Raw genomic sequence first — 20,780 nt, 5'->3', positions numbered from 1 at the left:
ATTGACTACCAGTTGATGTTAATATGCTCTTACTGTCTGTTGATCCACTCTGGGAGAGTAGGTGGGCGGAGATTTGTGGGAAACAGGACATAAGCTACCAGAGCATTAAACAAAGTATCATGACAGTTCAGGATTTGCATTTAATTCAGAAGAACAAAGAGACAATGGTGCTTTTGAATTTTAAGTGTCTAAATTATGCTTAAATTCCACATTATGAGTGGGATTCAGCTCACAAATTAGGACACCTAAATTAATGTCCATATGCAAGCTACTGTATGAACTCTCTTTTTAGTCAATGAAAATCTGGGGAAGAAATCGGTCACCAGAATATAGGTGTCTAGTGTCATTTTGGATGCTGTAGAGTGTTCTGCCTGACTTCCAGATGTCACTCAAGAAGCGTGGTCTCTTGTAAGTCCTGTCACACTGGCCAGCCAAGCGTGTATGGCTTAGATATGCTGTGTGCCTGTATTTAGGCAACTGAATCCTACCCTATCTATAGACAACAGAGTCCAGAGAACTATTCAGCTCACCCTAAAACGGATGCCCCTTTTGATTCACAGAATACTCTCTAGAACTTGCTGACTGCATGTCTGTTGGCTGCAGTGTAAGATTTGATGCCCAGGTTGTATATATACATGTACACTTCGGTGACTTAACCTATAAACTGAATCCCACTATCAGTGCTTTAGTCCTTCAGATCCACTCTGAGATCCACTCAGGGTTTAATTCGGTTGCCCACATAAAACCATTCAGCAGCACTTGAGATGTCCTAAGGTGCTCAAGGCATCCCAACAGGGCTTGCGGACATGATATAGGACCTGTGGGAAAAACTTCTGGAGCAGCTGGAGGCCAGGAAGGGTATCTACAGCATTTCACATGGTATCTGATGTCTCCGTGTGAGCTGCTGAGTTTAGCCCCTGGATTCATGTCACTTAGGCAAGCTGCCAATACTAGGCTTGCCTCTGTAGGCCACCTCTGTAGTCAGCAGAGAGAGACAGGACACCTCTAGGCCCCAGCTCTGCTATCAGGCAGGTTGATCCAACCCTGGAAAGGCTTGTCCCTCTTTTGTGACTGTGAAGGAGTCTACAGCAACTCTGCTCCCAGTTCAGATGCCTCAGCTGAGCACCGCAAGTCACTGGGAATGAATCTAGGGAGGAGTATCTTGCCAACCGTGGGGGAATTGTAAAGCAAGCCTCATCTCAACAAACTGTATGTGTTGCTACCTGAAGGAGCCCTAAACCTTTGAATGTCCTCTGTGTAGTCCTCTTCAATTTGAAGAGAAAATATGGAAGACTCAGGAGTTAATGAATTAATAGAGTTAACTGAATGCCTGTCCTCTCTGTTTGGTAGCTCATTGGAAGTCAGGCAGCTTTCTGCTCTGCCACCGTCTTCCCAGCCAGTGACACCTTAGGCCCAAATGAAGAAAAAGAATTGTGCGTAGAGATAACAGCCAACATCACGGTAAGTTTAAAAACTGATGCAATTTCATGAAAACAACAACACTGGCGTTATTGTTGCACTTCCATCTGGCAAAAGAAGCATTTTTATATACAAAATACAATGCTYCTTTTCATACAATATTTCTGGAATTGCTTTGCTTTAGAGATAACTGTGTTTGAAGGCAAAAATGAAACCAGTCCGCATGGCATGCAATTTTGTACTCTGCCTCTTTGTTTCTCAACTATTCTTGTTTTGTTTCTTTCTTGAATRCCTGTTTAATTACTCTTAATGCTTRTTRCTTTTCTTACAGCGTACAGATCCTCACTTATATGATTATCCCAAATGAAATGTAGCAGATTGGTGCATATATAGTACACATTTAGTTTTCTGAATGCCATTGGGCTCATGACATTTTGGTAATGGAAATCATAGACAAAAAGGGGGTAGTGGGACTGCAAAGTTAAAAAGCCCTGAAGGCTGTAGATCACAGAGTTCACAAACTGCAGGAATTCAGCCATAGACTTTATGGGGGCATTCAAAAATGTGATGTAAGGCATCTAAATGATCTAAATCCCTGTAAGTGAGGTGTATTAGTTCCCATTACAGTCACTGGATATCTAGAAAAGTCCTGCTTTAAACCCATGTAGAAATAAAATCTCCTTTTTGGAAGACTATTCAAGTATGACTGAAAGTGCTTAATGCTTAGAGCTTCAACACTTGCAATGTAGAAAGCTTTGTGCTCTTGATAAATCTCAGGTGATRTGTATAAGCTTTCAGTTATAAATTTTGGCAAAGAGGAGTGAAGATAAGGTAAAAAGAAGGGAGAAAATCTGTAAGCAACATAAGTAGCTCCCAAACTGGGTAGATACAACACCCAGCTGCCTTTTTCCTGTAGCACAGGGATAAAATGACTAAGAAATTCTTGTGGTATGATATCTTTAACTCTGAAAAGAACATGCTAAATTGCTCACCTTAGGGTATAATTGTAAATCTGTCGTCTTCCATTTATTGACTACCGGTGACCATTTTAGCTTTCTATACATCAAGAATACTTAGAATGACAAAGGAACAGGTCAAAATTCATACATAATTATACAACAGAATCCACTTGCACAAACTTTTTTATTTTCCAGAAAAGTGTGTCAAAAATCACTAACGGAGCAGTTTTAGGTTTATAGTCTGGTCCTGGTACAAAGCCAAGCAACATCTACAAATTTTTAACTTGTTACCTACTTCTAAGCAAATCTGATGCTGGCAGAAAATGCACATAAAGCAATTCAGTAAARCTTTTCAAGTTTCTGCTGTGGTTCTGTTTTTAATCCAATAAGATATATACACGTTTTCTAAATAAATTTCTTAATAATACTGTCTTTCGTCTGTGGTCTTTGCTCCAATCACAAGGAAACATGATTCTTTTCCTATCAGGGGGAGCTGAAAGACCTTGCCCTTTCCTGTAGCATAGAAGACATGATTGAACCCCTCTTCTTGAGCATTTCTGGAGAAGTGAGAGGACTGCATGTCAGCTACTCAATACCTTGTGAAAGTGGAGTTACCAGGTAAATCAAGGTGTTATTAAAATTATCCCCCATACCTGTTTGTGAAGCAGTTTTAATAGATGCAAAGCACTCATCTATCTGTAGAGTACTCGCTTATAGCAAGATGTTCAACTGGAGAAAAAACACCTAAAGAATGTCATTGGGAGAATAATGTTTGGTAAATTCACCTCTCTAGTTCTATAGCAGCCAGATACAATATAGATCAGCTTCATACCAATGACAGTGTTTGGAGGGGAAAAACAAAAAACAAAAAACTTTTCATGATAGCTCAAAGACCTTAAGCTCTTCAGTACACATATTCCTTTGCAAGGTCTTAGTGCTGTCATTTCATAAAGTGGGGAAAACAGCCATGGCACCACATTTTAAGGCAGATCACAGCAACACAGCCTRACTTTATGTCCAAACTAAGTGCTTCCATTTGTAAGTGCAGTACGTGTTTTCACACGTGTCCCACTCTATGAAACTTAAGCAGATCTTTCTGTGTCTTAGGCTTCCAGATTAGATGAACAAAAATTACTTTTTCACAAAGCAAATAGACAGTGGAGGAAAAAAAATGTAAGCACTCTGTTGACTATGTGAACTTTATTCCTCCTCCTGCTGCACATAGGCAGCAAGGACAATAAAACACACTGGGATCATTCACTGAAGGGGCCTATGTGAAGAGAAGGTACTGGATTTGCACCATAACCAAATTCAGCATCTTGATAAGCTCAGGAGCTGACTGACAATGAGCACTACACCATTCTCACCACTGTTTAGCCAAAACAAATTAAAATTAATGCATGTGAGTTCATTAATTCATAAATAATAAATTAGCATAAAATTAACTGCACATCAGTGAAACTCATGTTCATGTGTTGTCTCTTCTCCCATGTGCTCCTAGCACTCATAACCTGACAGTAGCTGTGATACTTCTGCGTATAGAAAGCAGGAAAATTAATTTCTCCCTGCTAACAAAAGTGTGGGGCCTCTGCTGTCCATCGCATGTTTGTGAGGAACAGCTATTCTCTGAAATGTCAAAAATTGGTAAATTGAACTCTTAGATGTGAATTTTAAACAACAGAGTTATACCCAAGATCACGTGTTTTGCACCATTAAGTTTTCTTGTTGCACTGTTAGACCTGATGTTAAAGAAAGATGAATATACTTCTCTTTGACTTGGTATATCTGCCTGKTTTTTTTTCTTCTAATAGGTAGTATTTTTGAATATGCTTCATCTTTATGCATTTTTTGTATAAGTAAAAATGACTCCGTATTTGTAGGTCAGCATGTTATACAGTATAAAAGTTCTACCCAAAATAAATCCTTACAAGGACAGAAGTGAGAAAATGAAAAGCAGCRAATGATGATGACAAAAATCTTAGGTTGCGTGGTCCTTTTACACTGGTCAYCACAAACACATTGCATATTGCACACTTGCAAATCTATAGCATAAGAAAACGGGACTAATGTTTTAATACTAATGTAATTTCTTTTGACAGTGAGGAAAGACAAATGCTACAGAGTCCATGTGATCTTCTTTTGGACTTTGGATCTGAAGTTGCATTCAAAGACATAGTAAAGCGTCAGCTAATTCTTACTAATCATACTGGAATCAGTGCTCCATTCAAACTAGAAGCTGAGTATTTTACTGGCTATTCACTTACTCCAGAACAAGGACTCTGCCCGTAAGTCTTGGCTTTCTACATAATGACTCAAATACTAATGTAAGTCTGAATTAAAATTGAAATCAGRGTAGAGTGCTATTGTCTCTGTCACAAGAACCACTTTCTGCAATACTCTGGTGGATTATTTTAAGATCTTACTCTGACTGTGTTAATGAAACTTGCTGATGAGATTTSCTGCAGAAATGGGTACCCAGCAATGCAAGGAGGGAAGATTTAGCTGGTGTAAATAGAAAAACACTGTTTGTGCCAGTGGACGTAAACTGGTTTACACCAGTGAGGCTCCGTTGTGCTGGATTGTACAGTGTGTCTTACAACTTTAATAGATTCACTCCTAAGGATGTTACTTTCAAAAAATATTTTGTAAGTAGTCCTTCTTTAAGCTATAATGGCCACTGATCTGGGAGTCAAGCAGAGCTAGCTCTTATTTTAGCAGAGACCTGCTCATCTCACAGAATTATCATACAGATCTTTTATTTTTTCAAGCTCCCCAAACTACCTGGTGAAAAGGAGAGGGCCCATCACAAGACATGCAGCCAAAAGAGCACAGTCAGGTATGAGAATAGCTGTTTCTCCCCTCAGTGAAGAGAAGGCAAAGGCCAACTGACTAGCATATTCAGCATTGGATGTACCAGTCAGGTACATCATCATCATTTCATTCTTGGAGTATCTGGTTAAGTCTATGCTGCCAAAAAATTTGGTCCCTCAGGTCACTCTTGAGTTTGAATGTCCACATGACATAAACATTAGGTCAATCCTAAACTTTTTTTTTTCCTAATAAACTAATCATCTGAAACAAAGATGGGTGGTTCCGATGATAGTTCACTCCCAGGACCACTCCTAGCACACAGTTTGGACAAGACTGCATAAGATTTGGCTCTCTCCTTCCTATGCAGGCCTCCAATGCTACTGCAGCAGGCTTTGCTCCCTCAAACCCTTTTGTATACCCTCCTTACTGTGGAAAGCTGCAGCACAGCCCACCCATCGCTTCAGATATCTTGTATTAAAAATAATAATGTTTGGAGCCACATGGGACCCCAGTGGGAGGGGAGTCAGAGCAAAGTGCAATATAACATGGCTCTGTCTTCTGTTTCCAAAATATATCTTGGACATACTGGAAGCTTGTCATAGTGTTTGGTGTCTGTTATGAAGAAAGAGCTTTTTCAGCTGTTGAATTAGTCCTTAAAATTTGAAAAAGTCTGGTCTGACAGATTCCATGCAATCCTATTGGTTTAGATGGTGACGTGACTCAGAGTGTGGAAAGGCTTTGCTCCTTGTAATTCATTCTTTGTATTAAAGAGCACACAGATGTAAACAGGCAGCTGCTAAAAGAAAGATAAGCAGTTAGCACAAATCCCAGCTTATTTTCCTCGAATTGAGGGTGTGTTTTCATGTAACCAATTACTGCCTTGCATTTCCCAGAGAGTCCTGGCTCAGGTTGTTGGAAGGGAGTCATCTATGAAATAATCTCTGTAAGAACTGAGTCACGTAAAAAACAGATTAAGACCCACTGCAGAAGAGAACTGGAGTAAAAGCGATTTAACAGTGCAGGCTGTGTAAATGATCCCAGTTTCGTTGAAGCCAGTGGGACTAGGCTGACTAACACCAGCTAAAGATCTGATACTGTATTTTCTTTGAAAGACTAACTTTGTTCCATTTCCTAGAACTTTATCAAATGCTTCTTTGCTGTGCTYCTTCAGTGTTTGCAGCAGCAGTGCTGTCTCATGGGAAGGGAGTAGCTTTCCATATACAACCTTCTACAGGAACTCTGAAAGCCTTCCAGCAGCTAATCATAGAAATAACAGCTTATAACAACATGTGGGGAGAGTACCGTGATGACCTTGTCTGTAAGGTAGGTGGGGCTTTGGTTTTAAGTGAAGTATTGCTATGGCAGATTTGGGGCACCAATTATATTTCCCAAATTCCTTTCATTGCAATCTCAAACACACTTTCAGTTTGTTAGGATTTCAGTTAAAATCCAGGATAGAAATTTCTAGACCTCCAACAACATGCAAGTAACAATTATTTGCTCTTACAGTGTGTGTTTTAGCTTTGGGGTAACATGTTTCTCTCTTGGGAGTTTTTTGTGCTTCTTTAAAATGACTGGAGCAGTTCTGATTTATAAAATCTGTTTGGTAAGCAGCCAGTGCACTACTCTGCTTTACAAATACAATATATTGTGTTGAATGGAATGGCCCCAGGGACATAGGTTAATGAATGAGGTATTGCATTCTCCTGCAGAGAAGAGCTTTTGTTAGTGTATGACTTGTGTGCTTTCAAGAGAAATCAGTCAAAATATTTGAAAACCCAATCAAGTTTCAAGACATAATTTTGTAACCCAGATACCAAAGCTTTGTTTTGATTCTAATAGCAAACATTCATTTTTTTAATAGGTGGGAGACTTGCAACCTACTTTAATTCCTTTACGAATGACTGTGAAAGGCTGTCCAATTTTCCTGCAGATGACAGGACCGCAAACAGAGCAGCCCATAATCAGGTATAGCCCAAAATACYGTCAGAGCAGTCAGACAGTTAAATACCACTGGACTATGGCCAACATATACAACTGTGCCCATCTTTTTGTGCTGCAATGAGAAGGACAGCAAAGTGACTGTCAGAGTACAGTATCTGCATCTATAACAACAATGTATTTGCCTCTCCCGGTATGATTAGGAAAGGATCTGCGTACAAGTCTTCTCAGGTATACCAGCAATTGCTCTTCTAGTCTTGCAGTTCATAGGAGTTTCTATTCCTATTGATTTTGTGGRGATGGAAATGAGTAAATGCTGGCAGTCCTTGCCATCATCCGCAGTACMGTTCTCCCTGTCCATTTGCATGGAYCAGAGAAATGCAGCCCCAAGCTGAATGGGGACAGGGGGAGGTTTAAACCCTCCCCTGCAGTGAGTTGCATCTCCACATCTTGGTAAGTGTTGGTATATGAGGACTGGGACATTACTCAMATGGCCAGCTGCTGCACAGCACTGTCACGTCTCTCTGCCCTTGGAGGGAGTTGTGTGGCACACTGCAGCAGGAGGGTTTGCAAGGACAACTCTGTAATGGGGCATAGAAAATGGGATTACCATCCACTATTAAAGACCCTTAAGCACCTGGAAATTTGTCTCTGATGTGGGTCACGCAGTATAGCYATTTGCTGCTTCTACCAGAGTCTTTCATAAAAGCTAACTTCGCATGTGCACCCTGAAACATCTGAGACAACTAACAAAACTGGAAGAAAGAGTCTGACTAACTAAAATAACACTGTACTTTCCAGTATTGGCCATACCTTACCAGTGTAGCSAAATGTTTTCACTTTTAAACGAACCTTTAATGAAAACAACATCTCAAACGTTCACTTATTTTCTGCATATACTAACAGCAAGGTTCCCCACCTCAGGTTTGGCACTCATGTCTCTGGAGGGTGTCCTGTCTCCCGGAGCGTCCGGCTCAACAATCCCGCTCCCTTTGGTAAGGCTGGCTTTTGTCCAGCAAACATTGACCCTTGCATTGCACTGCTTCCAGTAATGAAAACATAACAGCCCATTAACATGTAAATTAACTGACCTTCTTGTTTCTTAATCAGCATGGTTGTTGTAAAGACAATAATAGTACAAAGGAGAGTGTCTCAGCTGCTTTCTAGTTTAGCTARTACAGAACAATAGCAGATGATGTCAGGTCTTTATCTGTATTTATCATTATGGCATTATTGTCATGCATATTAGTTCTGTTTCTGCAACAGCAAAGCCAGTGAGCTTCAGCCATAGGGTAGGGGAAGAGTATAATTGACTTGATGCATGATTGCAATGAAACAGCAGCACATCCTATCCTGGAGTACCTGGGTTTTCACTCTTTTATTAAAAGTGTGGACATTCAGGGTTTTCCATCCTGTTTTGTGACGCTCTTACAGCACTAACCCTGTCAAGCAAATGCGCTGTCTGCTTCTTAGTGGCATCATTTGGCTTTTCTCTGTATAATCTTTTTATCTCTGGTTTAGATTTTAAGCTCTTCAGAGCAAGGCTTAGACATCTTTCTTTTTTTCTGAATGACACCAAACATGTTTGCTTAACTAGCAAAATACTCGTAATTTATCTTAATGTCAATAAAGGTATAGTTTGAGACTTAGAGACTTGCCAAGCTGTAATAATGACATAGCACACATCGTAAATAATCTGACTTCCCCTGGTCCTGAAGGGACCAGCAAACATGGCAAAGCTTAAGAGGTGCTCTAATATAAACCCAGTTGCTGGACAACGAATCTGTGACTTGATCTTCTGATCCTCCAATCCCAGCAAAGCTATGAGGCTTCTGAATGACCAAAATTAATTGTCCTTTCTCCTTTTCAATTAGACATTCGCATGGACTGGGAAACTTACAATCAAGAGAAAGATGATAAAAAGCTGATAGACCTGTTGGTGGTCTGTGGAGACCCTTTTCCTCTTAAGGACACAGACAAAAGTGAGACTGCATCAGTCAGTAGCAATTCAGAGTCAGAAATAGTGTTAAAGTTGGATCAGACCCCTATGCCCTGTGAAATCACTTCTTCAGCTTCACGAACCACGGATGAGGTCAGCTATTAGTAGTCTGTTTTTTATATTGCTGCTGAGATACATGATGGGTTTCTTGGCATGAAAGGCTGAAAACACTAACATACAATACAACATGTAACTAATATTTGGGTTGGTAAAAGAAATGTCAGCTCCTCTCACAGTCAAAAAAACAATACRTGGTTAGGTGGCTATCAATATCAGCAATGAGTTACCAAAATGGGCTATTTGCTTTTCAGCTTCTCCATGTCTTAAAATTGTTAGAGAAGCTGATCAGATACATTTTAAAACTGTCATTGACAAACTAGCAACGTTTTTACATTGAAAGTGTTAAGATTACTAAAACTCCTCACTTTGGATCTGCTTATCTCATGGGTGCTTGATGGTGGCAATGTCTGCTCTAGTCAGAGAGCAGAATCTATTTGGCAAAGATCAAATTGCAGCTGATGTTCTGGAGGTAGTTATGCCAGTGCCAAACTAGACTGGTTTTGTTACTCTGTTATAATGTGGTAACATCTACTATGTGTGAAGCTTCATATACTATGACAATTTACTGTCCTGAAAGGCTGGGAGTGACAGGGAGAARGTGTCATGCAGGATATGTGTATTTCTCTTGCAAAGTAAAAACTTTACAGAAAAGATATTAAGGACATTTTCCCTGTTTCCCCTCAGATGGCACAGTTGTTCTGAGTAAACCTCTTACCTTTCTCGTGCTACAAGGGAGAGCTATTGCACTGGAATGCTGGTTTGTATGATGGGCGAGAGATCTTTCAGTTCAGTGCTTCTCTTGGCTCAGCAGGACTCAAGCGAGCACATTTTCCAAGGATTTCAGGCACAGTTTGGGAAGAGCAAACCCCCGCATGAAAAAATTTACAAACAGGACACATCCACATATCCAGTTTTTGTGCCAGAAAGAAATAAACTGACTGACTTACTGACTAGTGCAGCAGTTCACTATAGACTTCACTTGCCTTCCTCCTTTGCAGTATAACAGTGTTAACCATTCCCTGCCCTCCTGTCCCTGCAGTCTTCAGACAYGGACGACAAAGAAGAGGAAATCATCACTGAAGAACCTATAATAAAGAAAATCATCTCTGTACTTATACGACCTCACGAAGGGGTTCCTGCGAACAACCCCTACTCCATAACTCCAAGACAAATAGTAAGCTGTACATTTTGTTTGTGCTTAGATTTAGTAGGTTTTGTGTAGGACGGGAAACAGAGGCAGGAAGAAAAAGCTTTGGGTTGGGGTAGAGTTCACTGAGCAGTGAAACAGTAGGCTGGGAAGCTTTGGGATCTCGAAGGTGACCTTGAGAAGAGTTTGCAAAGTCATCAGGAGAAGAAAGACTCCCACCTTCAGCCTCCAGGCTGAAGCTTTGGAAGCATGTCATTTAATCAGTGCAGACTTGCCAAACAGCACCAGCAGGGTTGGAAAACAGGCCTTTGGCTAAGGGTTGCTTCTGAGAAAACTCTTCTGGAGAAACAGTTATAACACACAGTACCTTCAAAAGTAACTGATGCATGTGGGGGCTACGGTGTCACAATTATTTAGAAATAACGTAATGCAAAGACAGCACTGGAAAAATCTCGTAAATGTGGCCCAAAACAGCAGCATGTCAATTTGGATTCCCAAATACTAACATGTTTTTTGCCAAAGAGTGTCAGTTACAAATTATAATTAGCTAAAAAATATATGAAAGAAATAATAATTGAAATGGTATCTCAAAGCAGTAAAGCCTACAGTCAGCTCTGGGGTAAGAAGACAGCTCTCAGATAGCTTGGATAATACAGGAGTCTCTTTGTTGAGACACCCTGTGGCTGGTGTAGCCAGCAGTGAGCTAGAGTTAGCGAGACCCATGTGCAAGGTTAGTTGATGCCTTTCAGGTGTTYCTCCACAGAAACGATCTCCGTGTTTCCCCCATTGGTCCATGCTCTGGGAAGGGCTGTTAGCTCAGGTGTTGTGCAGCCCAGCTGCCCAGCCCTGGCTGAAGTCCATGCATCTGAGCGAATAAGCTTTCTGTGACCGCAATGTGCAGACCCTGCAGTGTTGTAAGATATGGCAGAGCTTATTAGCTCCAGCATGGCTCTGGCCATGCTAGATCTCAGGCAGGGCTGTCTTGTGAGAGCCCACTGCAAGGAGAGCTGATGTGCTTCCACTGAACGCAGGTCCAGCAGGGACAAACTTCTCACCCAGTGATCGTGTGAAATCAGGGAGGTTGCTTCTGCACAACACTAGCCTGAAAGCACTATGCACCACATGGCCCTTGGGCTTAGAAACTTGGCTAGACTTGAATTGACTCTGCAGGSAGATGGCTAAGGTGTTCCTGCAGCATTGGCATGATTTAACCATAACCTGCATAATGCACATAAAGAAAGCAGAATCTATTCAACCTGTAAATCATAGAAAATTCCCTGTGGCTGGCCTGTGCATTTGATTATGTTCCCTGCTGTCATGTAAATAAAAAATGGCCAAGAGTAACCTGAATTGTAAAATACTCATAACTCACATTTGTAAGTCTTCAGAAAATGTTTCTTGTGTCGCTGAGTGCTGTCAGTTGTGGGAGAATCAACTGAGTTGTGCATGGAGAAAGATTGGGAATAAGTGGGCAAACTTATTTTTATTTTATTTTTTTTAAAGACAAACAAACAAGAAAGTCTGTATGTATTCTTAAGGGAGTTGGTCTGTGACATTGCTTAAATTGTGTGGACCTTAATCTCTGTGTAACCGTCTTTTGCAACCAAAATAATTAAACCAAGTTTGTTTTCACATGTTGTCATTTCAGTGCAAGTCTGGGCATAGCCCATCCCCAGGAGCTTTCAGGCTGTTTGTAAAACTCGGTCRGTTTTAGCTGCCGAGCTCTGAGGGTGCCTGTGCAACCCCCAGCAGCTCCCTGCGCTGCTGAACAGCCGTGTTTTGACTGCAGGTGGTTCCAGGAGGTGGCAGCATCTCCATCCGCGTCTGCTTCACCCCGCAAGTCCTCCCAGAGAGCGTGGGCGAAGTGCAGTGCGAAGGGTTTGTGCTGGGTTTCATGAGCCTCGACAGCAAGGTAAACTGACCGTCACAGCAAGGCTAAAGATGACTCCAAAATGATCAGTTCCCTTTCTGTAACATCGTGTACAGACTGCTGTGTACCCAGCCAGGCTATATAAACAGTCCTGTTCCTGCTACCCTGTACATCCTTCCTCAGCTGGGGTTGTTCATTTGTTGCATTTGCCTTTTAGCCTGAAAGCGTTTGGGGGGTGGAATGTCACCATATTCTTACGTTGTCCAGTACAGCAGACCCCAGCTGAAGGTCCAGGATTTGAAACACTATCACAACATCAGGTTTTATTGATAACAGTAGTTAACAATGGGACTGAGACTCAGGACTGCTGAGTGCTGTTCCTGGCTCTGCGTCTACCTTCCTGTGTGAATTTGGACRGCGTGTTTCTCCGCTGGGAAACTTCCTCTTCAAAAACTGCAAGAGCAGCTTACAGGCCAATGCGAGGTGTGAATAGTGTTTTATGGATCACTCTGAGATTCTCTGACGTGAATCATTACAAAGGTGCAAAGTGTAACTAATGAGCAATAATAGAATATTTAATAAAAAATCTCCCTAATAGCTAGAGGAAGCAACATCTGCTTCTGTATTAACCACAGCCATTCAGAGTGCAGAATACTGCTCAGCTTTTGCTGTTCCTTGCACATTGCCACCATGCCTTACAAACAGGCAATGCTTTGTCAAGCAGAATTCCTTTCTGTCTAGCAGCTTCTCAGGCGAAAAGTTAGGGTTTGGGGTTTTAGTGCTAGCATTTATACGTCATTTCCGTTTCACTTTGTTGTCAGTTTGCACAGGCAGTGCCTAACAAAGTACGTCGTAGACATGGTCATGGAGCTCCCCCGTTACGAATAGACTTGCAAGCTTTCATCAGGCGTGCGGTGTAAGTACCATCCGCTGACAGCTCGTGCATTCACAGAACGTATCGGCCCGCAGAGAAGAGCTCTGACCAGCTCCAATTCTTTACATTCAGGTTAAAAGTAGAYGTGGATCATGACGAAGGAATGGTGTTTTACTCTGTGGCAAGTGATCTCATACCCCCTCAGCCTCTGTTAGGAGTAAGTACCTCACACATTGATGTATTCACCTGTTTGCTGCTGCTGTGCTACCAGGAGAATTTGCGGCAGTATGCACATGGTCTTTAAAATACACCTTTAATACCAGTGTCCTTATAGTGCAGTTTTCACTATTGCATGTAAGATATGTAAAACTAGAGGACTACGAGTACCTACAAGCTAGGAATAAATGAAACTCAATTCAGAGAATAGCTATTTCATAGGTTTTTGGTTTTGTAGAGGAATTCTTAAGTAGAAAAATAAGCATTTATTTGCAGGACATAAAGGTCTGATACCAGAATGAGTCACTTAGAGTGAATGGTGTGGTCAGTTTCTGGGACCCTTGACATTTGAGGACATTTTTAACCTTATTACATTGTTTGTAATTTGGGTTTTTACCGAAGCAATTTTGAAAAACACAAGTAGAAAAGATTGGATTGCTTTGGAATAGTGTCTTTCATATCCCTGATGCTGCTGAATGACCAGACAAGCTAGCACAGACATCTCAAGGGAGTTTAAACTGACCAGTGTTTGAATCATTTCTCCACCAGGTTTTGACAGATTCAGTAATGACTCAGAGTTTGAAACTCATCAATTGCACCAAGGTTCCTCTCTACTTCAGGCTGCTTCTGTCTACGCCCTTCAGCCTGTCTAGCACAGATCCCCCAAAGAGCACCAAAACATCCCACAGCAGCAAGGAAGAAAAAGAGCAACAACCGCAGCTTGCACTTTATCCGCAGCAAAACATGCTGGTAGGCTCAAAAATAATAATCCTGTGCCAGAATGGATAGTTTAGTAATTGGTGTGGTTAGCATGGGCCGGATGAACTAGAGAGAAAACACAGCTAGTGTAGAAATCTCCTCGTTTCAGGGGAAACAGTGATATATTGGCAAATGCTAATTACTGCAATTTTGCCTGCATGTACAAAATATTTTCCCACCGTGGTCCTGCTGTGCCTTTCTCATTGTCTCTGACTTATTGCAGACCCTTGCAGAAAACCCTGTGTGGTTTCTGGAGCTCCCCTACATCCATGGCTAAATATATGCTGGAGTAAATATAAAATCTCCAAAGCCTGCATTCCCTCATTTCAGATCCATAGATAGGGTGAAGGGAGTGCAGACAGAGAATAATTTGGTCAATTTGGGGTGTACATGACAACACTAAAGGAAGCAAAGTCCTGGATTCAAGAATGAGCTAGGGTGCAAAGAATGACTAACTCTCAGCTGCGTCTTTGAAGCGTGCTTCTCATTTTTCAGGGTACGTTTTGACCTAGAGACATGCAAGGCTTAATTCTGCATGCAGGAAGAAGGACAAATATTTTTAAGCCAGTTTGGGGAATATATTTGTAGYCTCAGGACTTTAGCACTTTTGACTTGCTAGAGACTGTTTCTCTCTTGTGGTTCAGAGCTTGGCTGTTCACCTTTACACTCCATCTCTGTGTATGGCTTAAAGATAAAATACAGCTATTTCCTATGACTGTCCATTAAAATGCTGTGTTCCAGTGGGAATTTGGTCGCTGGCGTAACATCTTTGGGTTCCAATGGGGAAATGTGCGCTTGGGCCTTTGAGCAGTATTTACTTTGGATTTCCTGCACACAGTGTCTTCTTGTGTGATCATCATCCGAATTCCTCTTCCCACAGGTGAAAGTGTCATTTCACACAACTCTGGAGTTACTTACATATCAACATCTGCCAGCCAGCCAGCTGCTTCCTGGATTCCAAGTGCTCCAGTTTGAGAATGGAGATAGGAAGCTGAAGTTTGATCAAAATCTGGTCATTGAATATAGTAACTGCACAACGCAGGTAAGATATGAGAACAACAGCTCTGGGCACTGAGAAAGGGTTACGTTTTAGAAGCATCCTTGACTCAGAAGGAACATGCGTTAAGATTTACTCAGCCCTGAAATGCAGCCACCTCTAGAGTAAATCGTGTCATGCAGTCAACGTGAATGGCCACAAATTTGCAAAAGGAGACGGGTAGCTTTCTATTGTAACTGCAGGTGAACCCCAGATTGGCAAAGCAGTCTTGCATCAGCACCCTGGTGTTCCTACCCCTACTTTCTGCAAGAAAGAGCCCTGTTGGATTGCTCAGCTTGGAGGCCTAGATGATACATCTTGACAAAAGGACAACACACCCAAACACCGTATGACTCTCAATGTCCTTCTGAGACATGGAGTCAGGACTGTCTCAATGAACGTGCCAGGGACTGAGTCACCAAGCACTGCCTCCTGCAGTACTCAAGTGTTTCTGAAAGACTCCGAGTCTGTAGTAGGATCACAGCCCACACACACTTTAAGAATGATTTATTCCAGATGGAAAGCTATAAAACACCCCCAATCTTCAGCAGTTCCAGTACACTGCAGGTAACTTTTTTCATCCCATGTATCTGAGGAGTGATCTGTAAGAACCAAGCACCATATCTAAGATACAGTCAACTTAATAATCTTAGGCAATCATCTGCACAAACTCCATGACTCACAGTGGGCCATATACACTCCTAAGGGACCATGAGATGCTGTAATGTCTGCATCTCCATAGAAAACCCTAATAATAAATCGGAATATTCACTCTGTGTTAATTCRTTATGATCATAGTGTCTGGTTTGAAAACCTATCCCCAAACAGTAAAACGGGCAAAAACTTAATTTAGTCAAAGCTGTAGAAGGGAGAATTGATGGTATTACAAAAGAACACAGGACATGTGCTGCGATAGAAGTAATCTTGATTCAGTGCTTGAGGTAAGAATGATTCAGCTATAGCAGATACTGGTAATGCACTACAAAATAGTCTTTTTTCTTTTCCTTTCCTCTCTTGCTCTTTTGCAGTTGGTCCCAGTGACTGCGTACCTTACTGTTCCAGTACTGGAGCTTTCTTGTGACACACTTGATTTTGGGACCTGCTTTGTTGCACGAACCAAGACTGAACACGTCTTCCTGTGTAACAGGAGTGGCTGTAGAAGTTACTGGACTGCTTTGCTAGGTATTCTGGTTTTGAAATTCAATATTTCCTTTGTTACATAGTTTCATTTTTCAGTCTTTTTATTTAGTAAGTACATAGCCAATATATAATGACATTCACTCCAACATACTAGGTCTGCTTCTGATCTCTCGTGTGTGTTTTTTTTCTTTAAATCAGTGTATATCTCTACTGATTTCAGCAGTTACACCAGATTTAACCAAAAGRTCGAATCACAACCATCACAGTGGATGTGCTTTGCTCATTTATAATACAATATCAAGAGATACCAAGAAGCAGCAACTCCCCATGAGTTCAGTTTGAGTCAGTGCCTAATGAGGTTAACAACAGATGCGCTTCAAGGGAAAGTAGATCAAGACCTTGTTRTTCTGCCACAGAGGCCATCGATCACTCCCCTTGATTAAAGGATGAAAATAGAAACTGCCCACATGCATGTGGCAGTGCACCCCCTTGATTTATTAGCTGGCAAGCAAGGAGATGCTTTGCTTTCTTACACGAATGCTGCATGAGGTACGAAACTRTACAAGGGGTCTTGTATTGCTTTGTCTGATATTTGCCCTCTTCACTGCAGATGAGCAGGAAAGGCATAACGAGCCAGAAGTATTTTCTGTCTCCCCTGCTAATGGTATTTTGGAGGCACGCGAAGGGGACCTACCCACCAAAGGCATTTTGCAGATCCGCTTTACTGCAAGGTACAGTAACAGAGCTGAAATCCTGCTGTATTCCCTGACAAGCCCACGTGTAAGGTGTGAGTAGGCACCGAAAGCACAGAGGCATTCTGCTCTGGTCTTGCTCTGCTCATTTTCTCACTTCTGACAATTCCCACTCCTGTGTCCAGCTGGTGCTTTTTCCATCTAACCACATTCCTTACGCTGTTCCCACATAAGGGATTTCTTTTGGAATTATCACCCTGAATTTCAGGCTGTAGACTTACCCAGTTGAAATCATGTTCTCACAACTGTTGGCATGACACACTGGCTAGGTATCACTTGACAGAAGCCCCTTGAGGCTTCTTTAGAGTAACGTCCTTGAGAGAAGGCAAATCTCAGGCCTGTAAATCTGTGCAGAGGCAGATAGGAACATTGGGTCCTTTATGCATCCAGCACTTTATTAGGACAGAGGAAGAAATGTGCCTGGAGTGGTTCAAAATTCCAGTAAAAAACATCTGTTCATCTTGCACGAAAGCACTATGCTATGTCCTTTGCAAGCAGGCTTAGGGATCCTTCATTATAGTTTACGTGGCTTCTCTCTAAAATAACTTGTTGAATTCCTTTAATTCCCTATATGCATTCAGAGTACCTGCTGATAATGCAAATAGAGYGAAATATCGTTCCAATGCAGTGATACAATTTGTTCTCCTCTTGCTTAAAGCAGACTAGTTCAATGTTTAGTATGAGAGCCTTGTTGATGGTTTATGGAAAAAAAAACAAACCCAAAACTAATGCATTTTTGCCACCTCTAGTCCAAAGGTTTTTTTCTACACAACAGCAAAAGCTAATGTGGGCTGCAGGCAGATGATAGTAAAGACCAGAAGAGAGCAAGGTTTACTTGTGAACGGCAGAAGTAGTGACCCAAAGCTTTCAATTTCTTTGCTCTTATTAGGGAGCTGCAACTCCTGTGGGGAAAATTTAGCTTCCATTACAAATGATTTTCCTTGCTGAGGTGGTCAGAGGAAACCTCCAGCAAGATTCCCCCCCCCCCCCCCAAAAAAAAAAAAGACAATTAGAGTTTTATTTAAGCCTGAGACACACTATATGCAAGTTACCACATCACAGCAGAAAGTTTTGATTTAATTAGGACAGTCTACGCCTGTGATTCCAGTAGGAAGACAGTGAACGCTGAACACTGTTGATGAGTAAGTAAGTTGCAAAAAGCAAACTACAGGTGATAAGTGTTGTTGTCCTAACTTTAGCATCCTGGAACAGGTTGTGAAATCTCCATCACTGGAGCTAGTGAAATCGCAGTGGGACGAGGCCTTGAGCAATCTGCTGGAAGTTGGCCCTGCTTTGAGCAGGGCTTTGGACCAGAGACCTTCAGAGGTCCCTGCCAGCCCAAAGTTTTCCAGGATGCCTTTGAATATGCCCAAAGCCTTTTCTTTTGTCTGACAGCAGATACATTAATCAGCATGCCAGAAACTACCAGAAAGCAAATATGTTGCTGTGTAGCAGCCGGCTCTTCCGTTCAGCTCCAGATGATGAATTTCCAACACCGCAGTGCTCAGAAACAGCATGGCATTAGTAAAATAATTATATGCAAGATGTGAAATGATTTTAGTAAGTCACCTCCCTAAATCAGTGGTCTTCCTGCAGGGGAATTTTGTATTAGAAGGAAGAATAAAAGTTATCTGGCAGAAAACGCTCTCGCCTCAGGCCTTTACAATAGCCCTCTCCGAGCCCGGGAAGTACTTCAGATGAACAATCTCTAGAGACTGGCTAGTTTGCCTTAGGCAAATTATGCTATAAGACTTCCACTTAGTGAAGGTAATAAAACCACACTTACTGTAAGCTTTTTGGTGTTCATTTAAAACCAGGACTCAGCTGACTATCCCTTGTCTTACTGGAGTTAACAGAAACGTTTTGGTTTCAAACTTGCCTGTCACAGGGAGGGAGCAGTCACATCAAGATAGCGCGGGCATTTGCTCCCAACTGGTGCTAACCCCCAAGAGAACTGTAATTCCTTTTTTTTTTAATAAAATTTAATTTCACAACTAGGAATATGCTCCAGTTCTTTCAAACATGAAGTTAATAACCCAACATCTTTACCTGAAATGGAGACTAGCGTTCTTTTAACCTATCCTAGGTGTAGCAGTGTAGCTCCTTTTTCCTCCACAAAGTAACTAGTCTCATCTTTAAAAAGAGAATTTTGTGTCCAGCTGTAACTGAACCATCTTTTCCCTTTGCATTTTAGGAGTAACACTGAATATGAAACTATTGTGATCATTACTGGAATGCTGGGAGAGAAGCCTTGCAAGCTGTGGATCAGGGGCCAAGGAACAAATGATGAAAAGTATGAAGATCTATATATAACTTAAGCAAGACGTTGGATAATTGCATGGTAATGGGTCAGATGTAGAAACATCATTAGCTGAGTCAGCATTTTATCTACTTTGGTTTTTAAATATGAACTGAAATTTTAACAAAATAAAATTTGAAGTTATGGGGAATAAAAGTTCATGGCACTTCAAAACAGTCACAATCTCAGCCTGTGCTATTACTTTTATTGCTGTGCTAAGCTTACCAGTACCCACAAAACCAGCTCTACAGAACAATCAATTTTAAATTGCAAAGCAGCTATGCTAACAGCTAGGCCAAAACCACTTTGCATACGCTCAGACTACAGTCAAAAGACTGTTGGTACCTTAAAAATAAGCTTTTCTTTTGGGTTGCTTTTTTTCCCCATTTACCATTAAAATGGGCATTGACAAATAATAACAGCAAGCACGAGTGCCTAAGGCCAGCATTCCCCCTGGCTGTTTGCTCTGTGCCTTACAAGAAAAGGGAGGGCGCCAGCTTTGCCTCGACTCCCTGGAAAATCACCAACCTGCATGTTTCATCATGCTTGGGTATTGAGAACAGCCCCTTCAGCTACAGAGGGAGGAACCCATCTTGCTTTTAATTCCCCTCACATGGTTCCCATTTACTCACACTTCTCTTTAGCTAAAGTAATATTAAAAACATGTAAAGGTCACTGAAATTCCCATTTCTGAGCCTGTTAAATTTTCCACTCCCATCATGTAAAAGACCTTTGTTAAAGGCAGTGTCAGTGGGGAGGAGGGGGCTGCAATCCACAGCAGAGGAGAACAAAAGATGATGATCGCTGCCTTTAGCCTCCTTTAAGGCAGACTTGTCCCAGCAATGAATCACAGAATCACAGAATCACTGAGGTTGGAAGGGACCTCTGGAAATCATCTAGTCCAACTCCCCTGCTCAAGCAGGGTCACCTAGAGCACGTTGCACAGGATTGTGTCCAGGCAGGTTTTGAATATCTCCAGAGAAGGAGACTCCACAGCCTCTCTGGGCAACCTGTTCCAGTGCTTGGTCACCCTCATAGTGAAAAAGTATTATTTCCTCATGTTCAGATGGAATTGTCTGTGTTTCAGTTTGTGCCCGTTGCCTCGCGTCCTGTCACTGGGCACCACTGAAAAGAGTCTGGCCCCATCCTCTCAACACCCTCCCTTCAGATACTTGTACACATTCATAAGATCTCCTCTCAGTCTTCTCTTCTCCAAGCTAAACAGGCCCAGCTCTCTCAGCCTTTCCTCATARGAGAGATGCTCCAGTCCCCTAATCGTCTTTGTAGCCCTTCGCTGGACTTGCTCCAGTAGTGCCACATCCCTCTTGTACTGGGGAGCCCAGAATTGGATGCAGTACTCCAGATGTGGCCTCACCAGGGCTGAGTAGAGGGGGAGGATCACCTCCCTCGACATGCTGGCAACGCTCTTCCTCATGCACCCCAGGATACCATTGGCCTTCTTGGCCACAAGGGCACATTGCTGCCTCATGCTTAACTT

The 20,780-nt window shown here is 41.9% G+C and overlaps 1 protein-coding gene across 1 annotated transcript in view; it reads left to right on the top strand.

The window, feature by feature from the left end:
* Positions 1 to 19,301, top strand: part of DLEC1 (DLEC1, cilia and flagella associated protein) — a 42,663-nt gene extending 23,362 nt beyond the window's left edge. The window contains exons 22-38 of the mRNA XM_026072579.1: positions 1,351 to 1,461; positions 2,866 to 2,996; positions 4,478 to 4,663; positions 5,147 to 5,214; positions 6,361 to 6,512; positions 7,054 to 7,157; positions 8,055 to 8,125; positions 9,005 to 9,222; positions 10,229 to 10,363; positions 12,126 to 12,248; positions 13,028 to 13,122; positions 13,213 to 13,297; positions 13,846 to 14,046; positions 14,936 to 15,097; positions 16,120 to 16,273; positions 16,842 to 16,962; positions 19,178 to 19,301. Coding sequence (XP_025928364.1) covers positions 1,351 to 1,461; positions 2,866 to 2,996; positions 4,478 to 4,663; positions 5,147 to 5,214; positions 6,361 to 6,512; positions 7,054 to 7,157; positions 8,055 to 8,125; positions 9,005 to 9,222; positions 10,229 to 10,363; positions 12,126 to 12,248; positions 13,028 to 13,122; positions 13,213 to 13,297; positions 13,846 to 14,046; positions 14,936 to 15,097; positions 16,120 to 16,273; positions 16,842 to 16,962; positions 19,178 to 19,301 — 2,241 coding nt within the window. The remainder of the gene's footprint in view (positions 1 to 1,350; positions 1,462 to 2,865; positions 2,997 to 4,477; positions 4,664 to 5,146; positions 5,215 to 6,360; positions 6,513 to 7,053; positions 7,158 to 8,054; positions 8,126 to 9,004; positions 9,223 to 10,228; positions 10,364 to 12,125; positions 12,249 to 13,027; positions 13,123 to 13,212; positions 13,298 to 13,845; positions 14,047 to 14,935; positions 15,098 to 16,119; positions 16,274 to 16,841; positions 16,963 to 19,177) is intronic.
* Positions 19,302 to 20,780: the final 1,479 nt, after the last annotated feature.

This window comes from Apteryx rowi, unplaced genomic scaffold, assembly GCF_003343035.1.
Source record: "Apteryx rowi isolate R43461 unplaced genomic scaffold, aptRow1 scaffold_109, whole genome shotgun sequence".
NCBI lineage: Eukaryota > Metazoa > Chordata > Aves > Apterygiformes > Apterygidae > Apteryx > Apteryx rowi.
The sequence above is the reverse complement of the archived record's forward strand: the minus strand, read 5'-3'. Positions and strand labels throughout refer to the sequence as shown.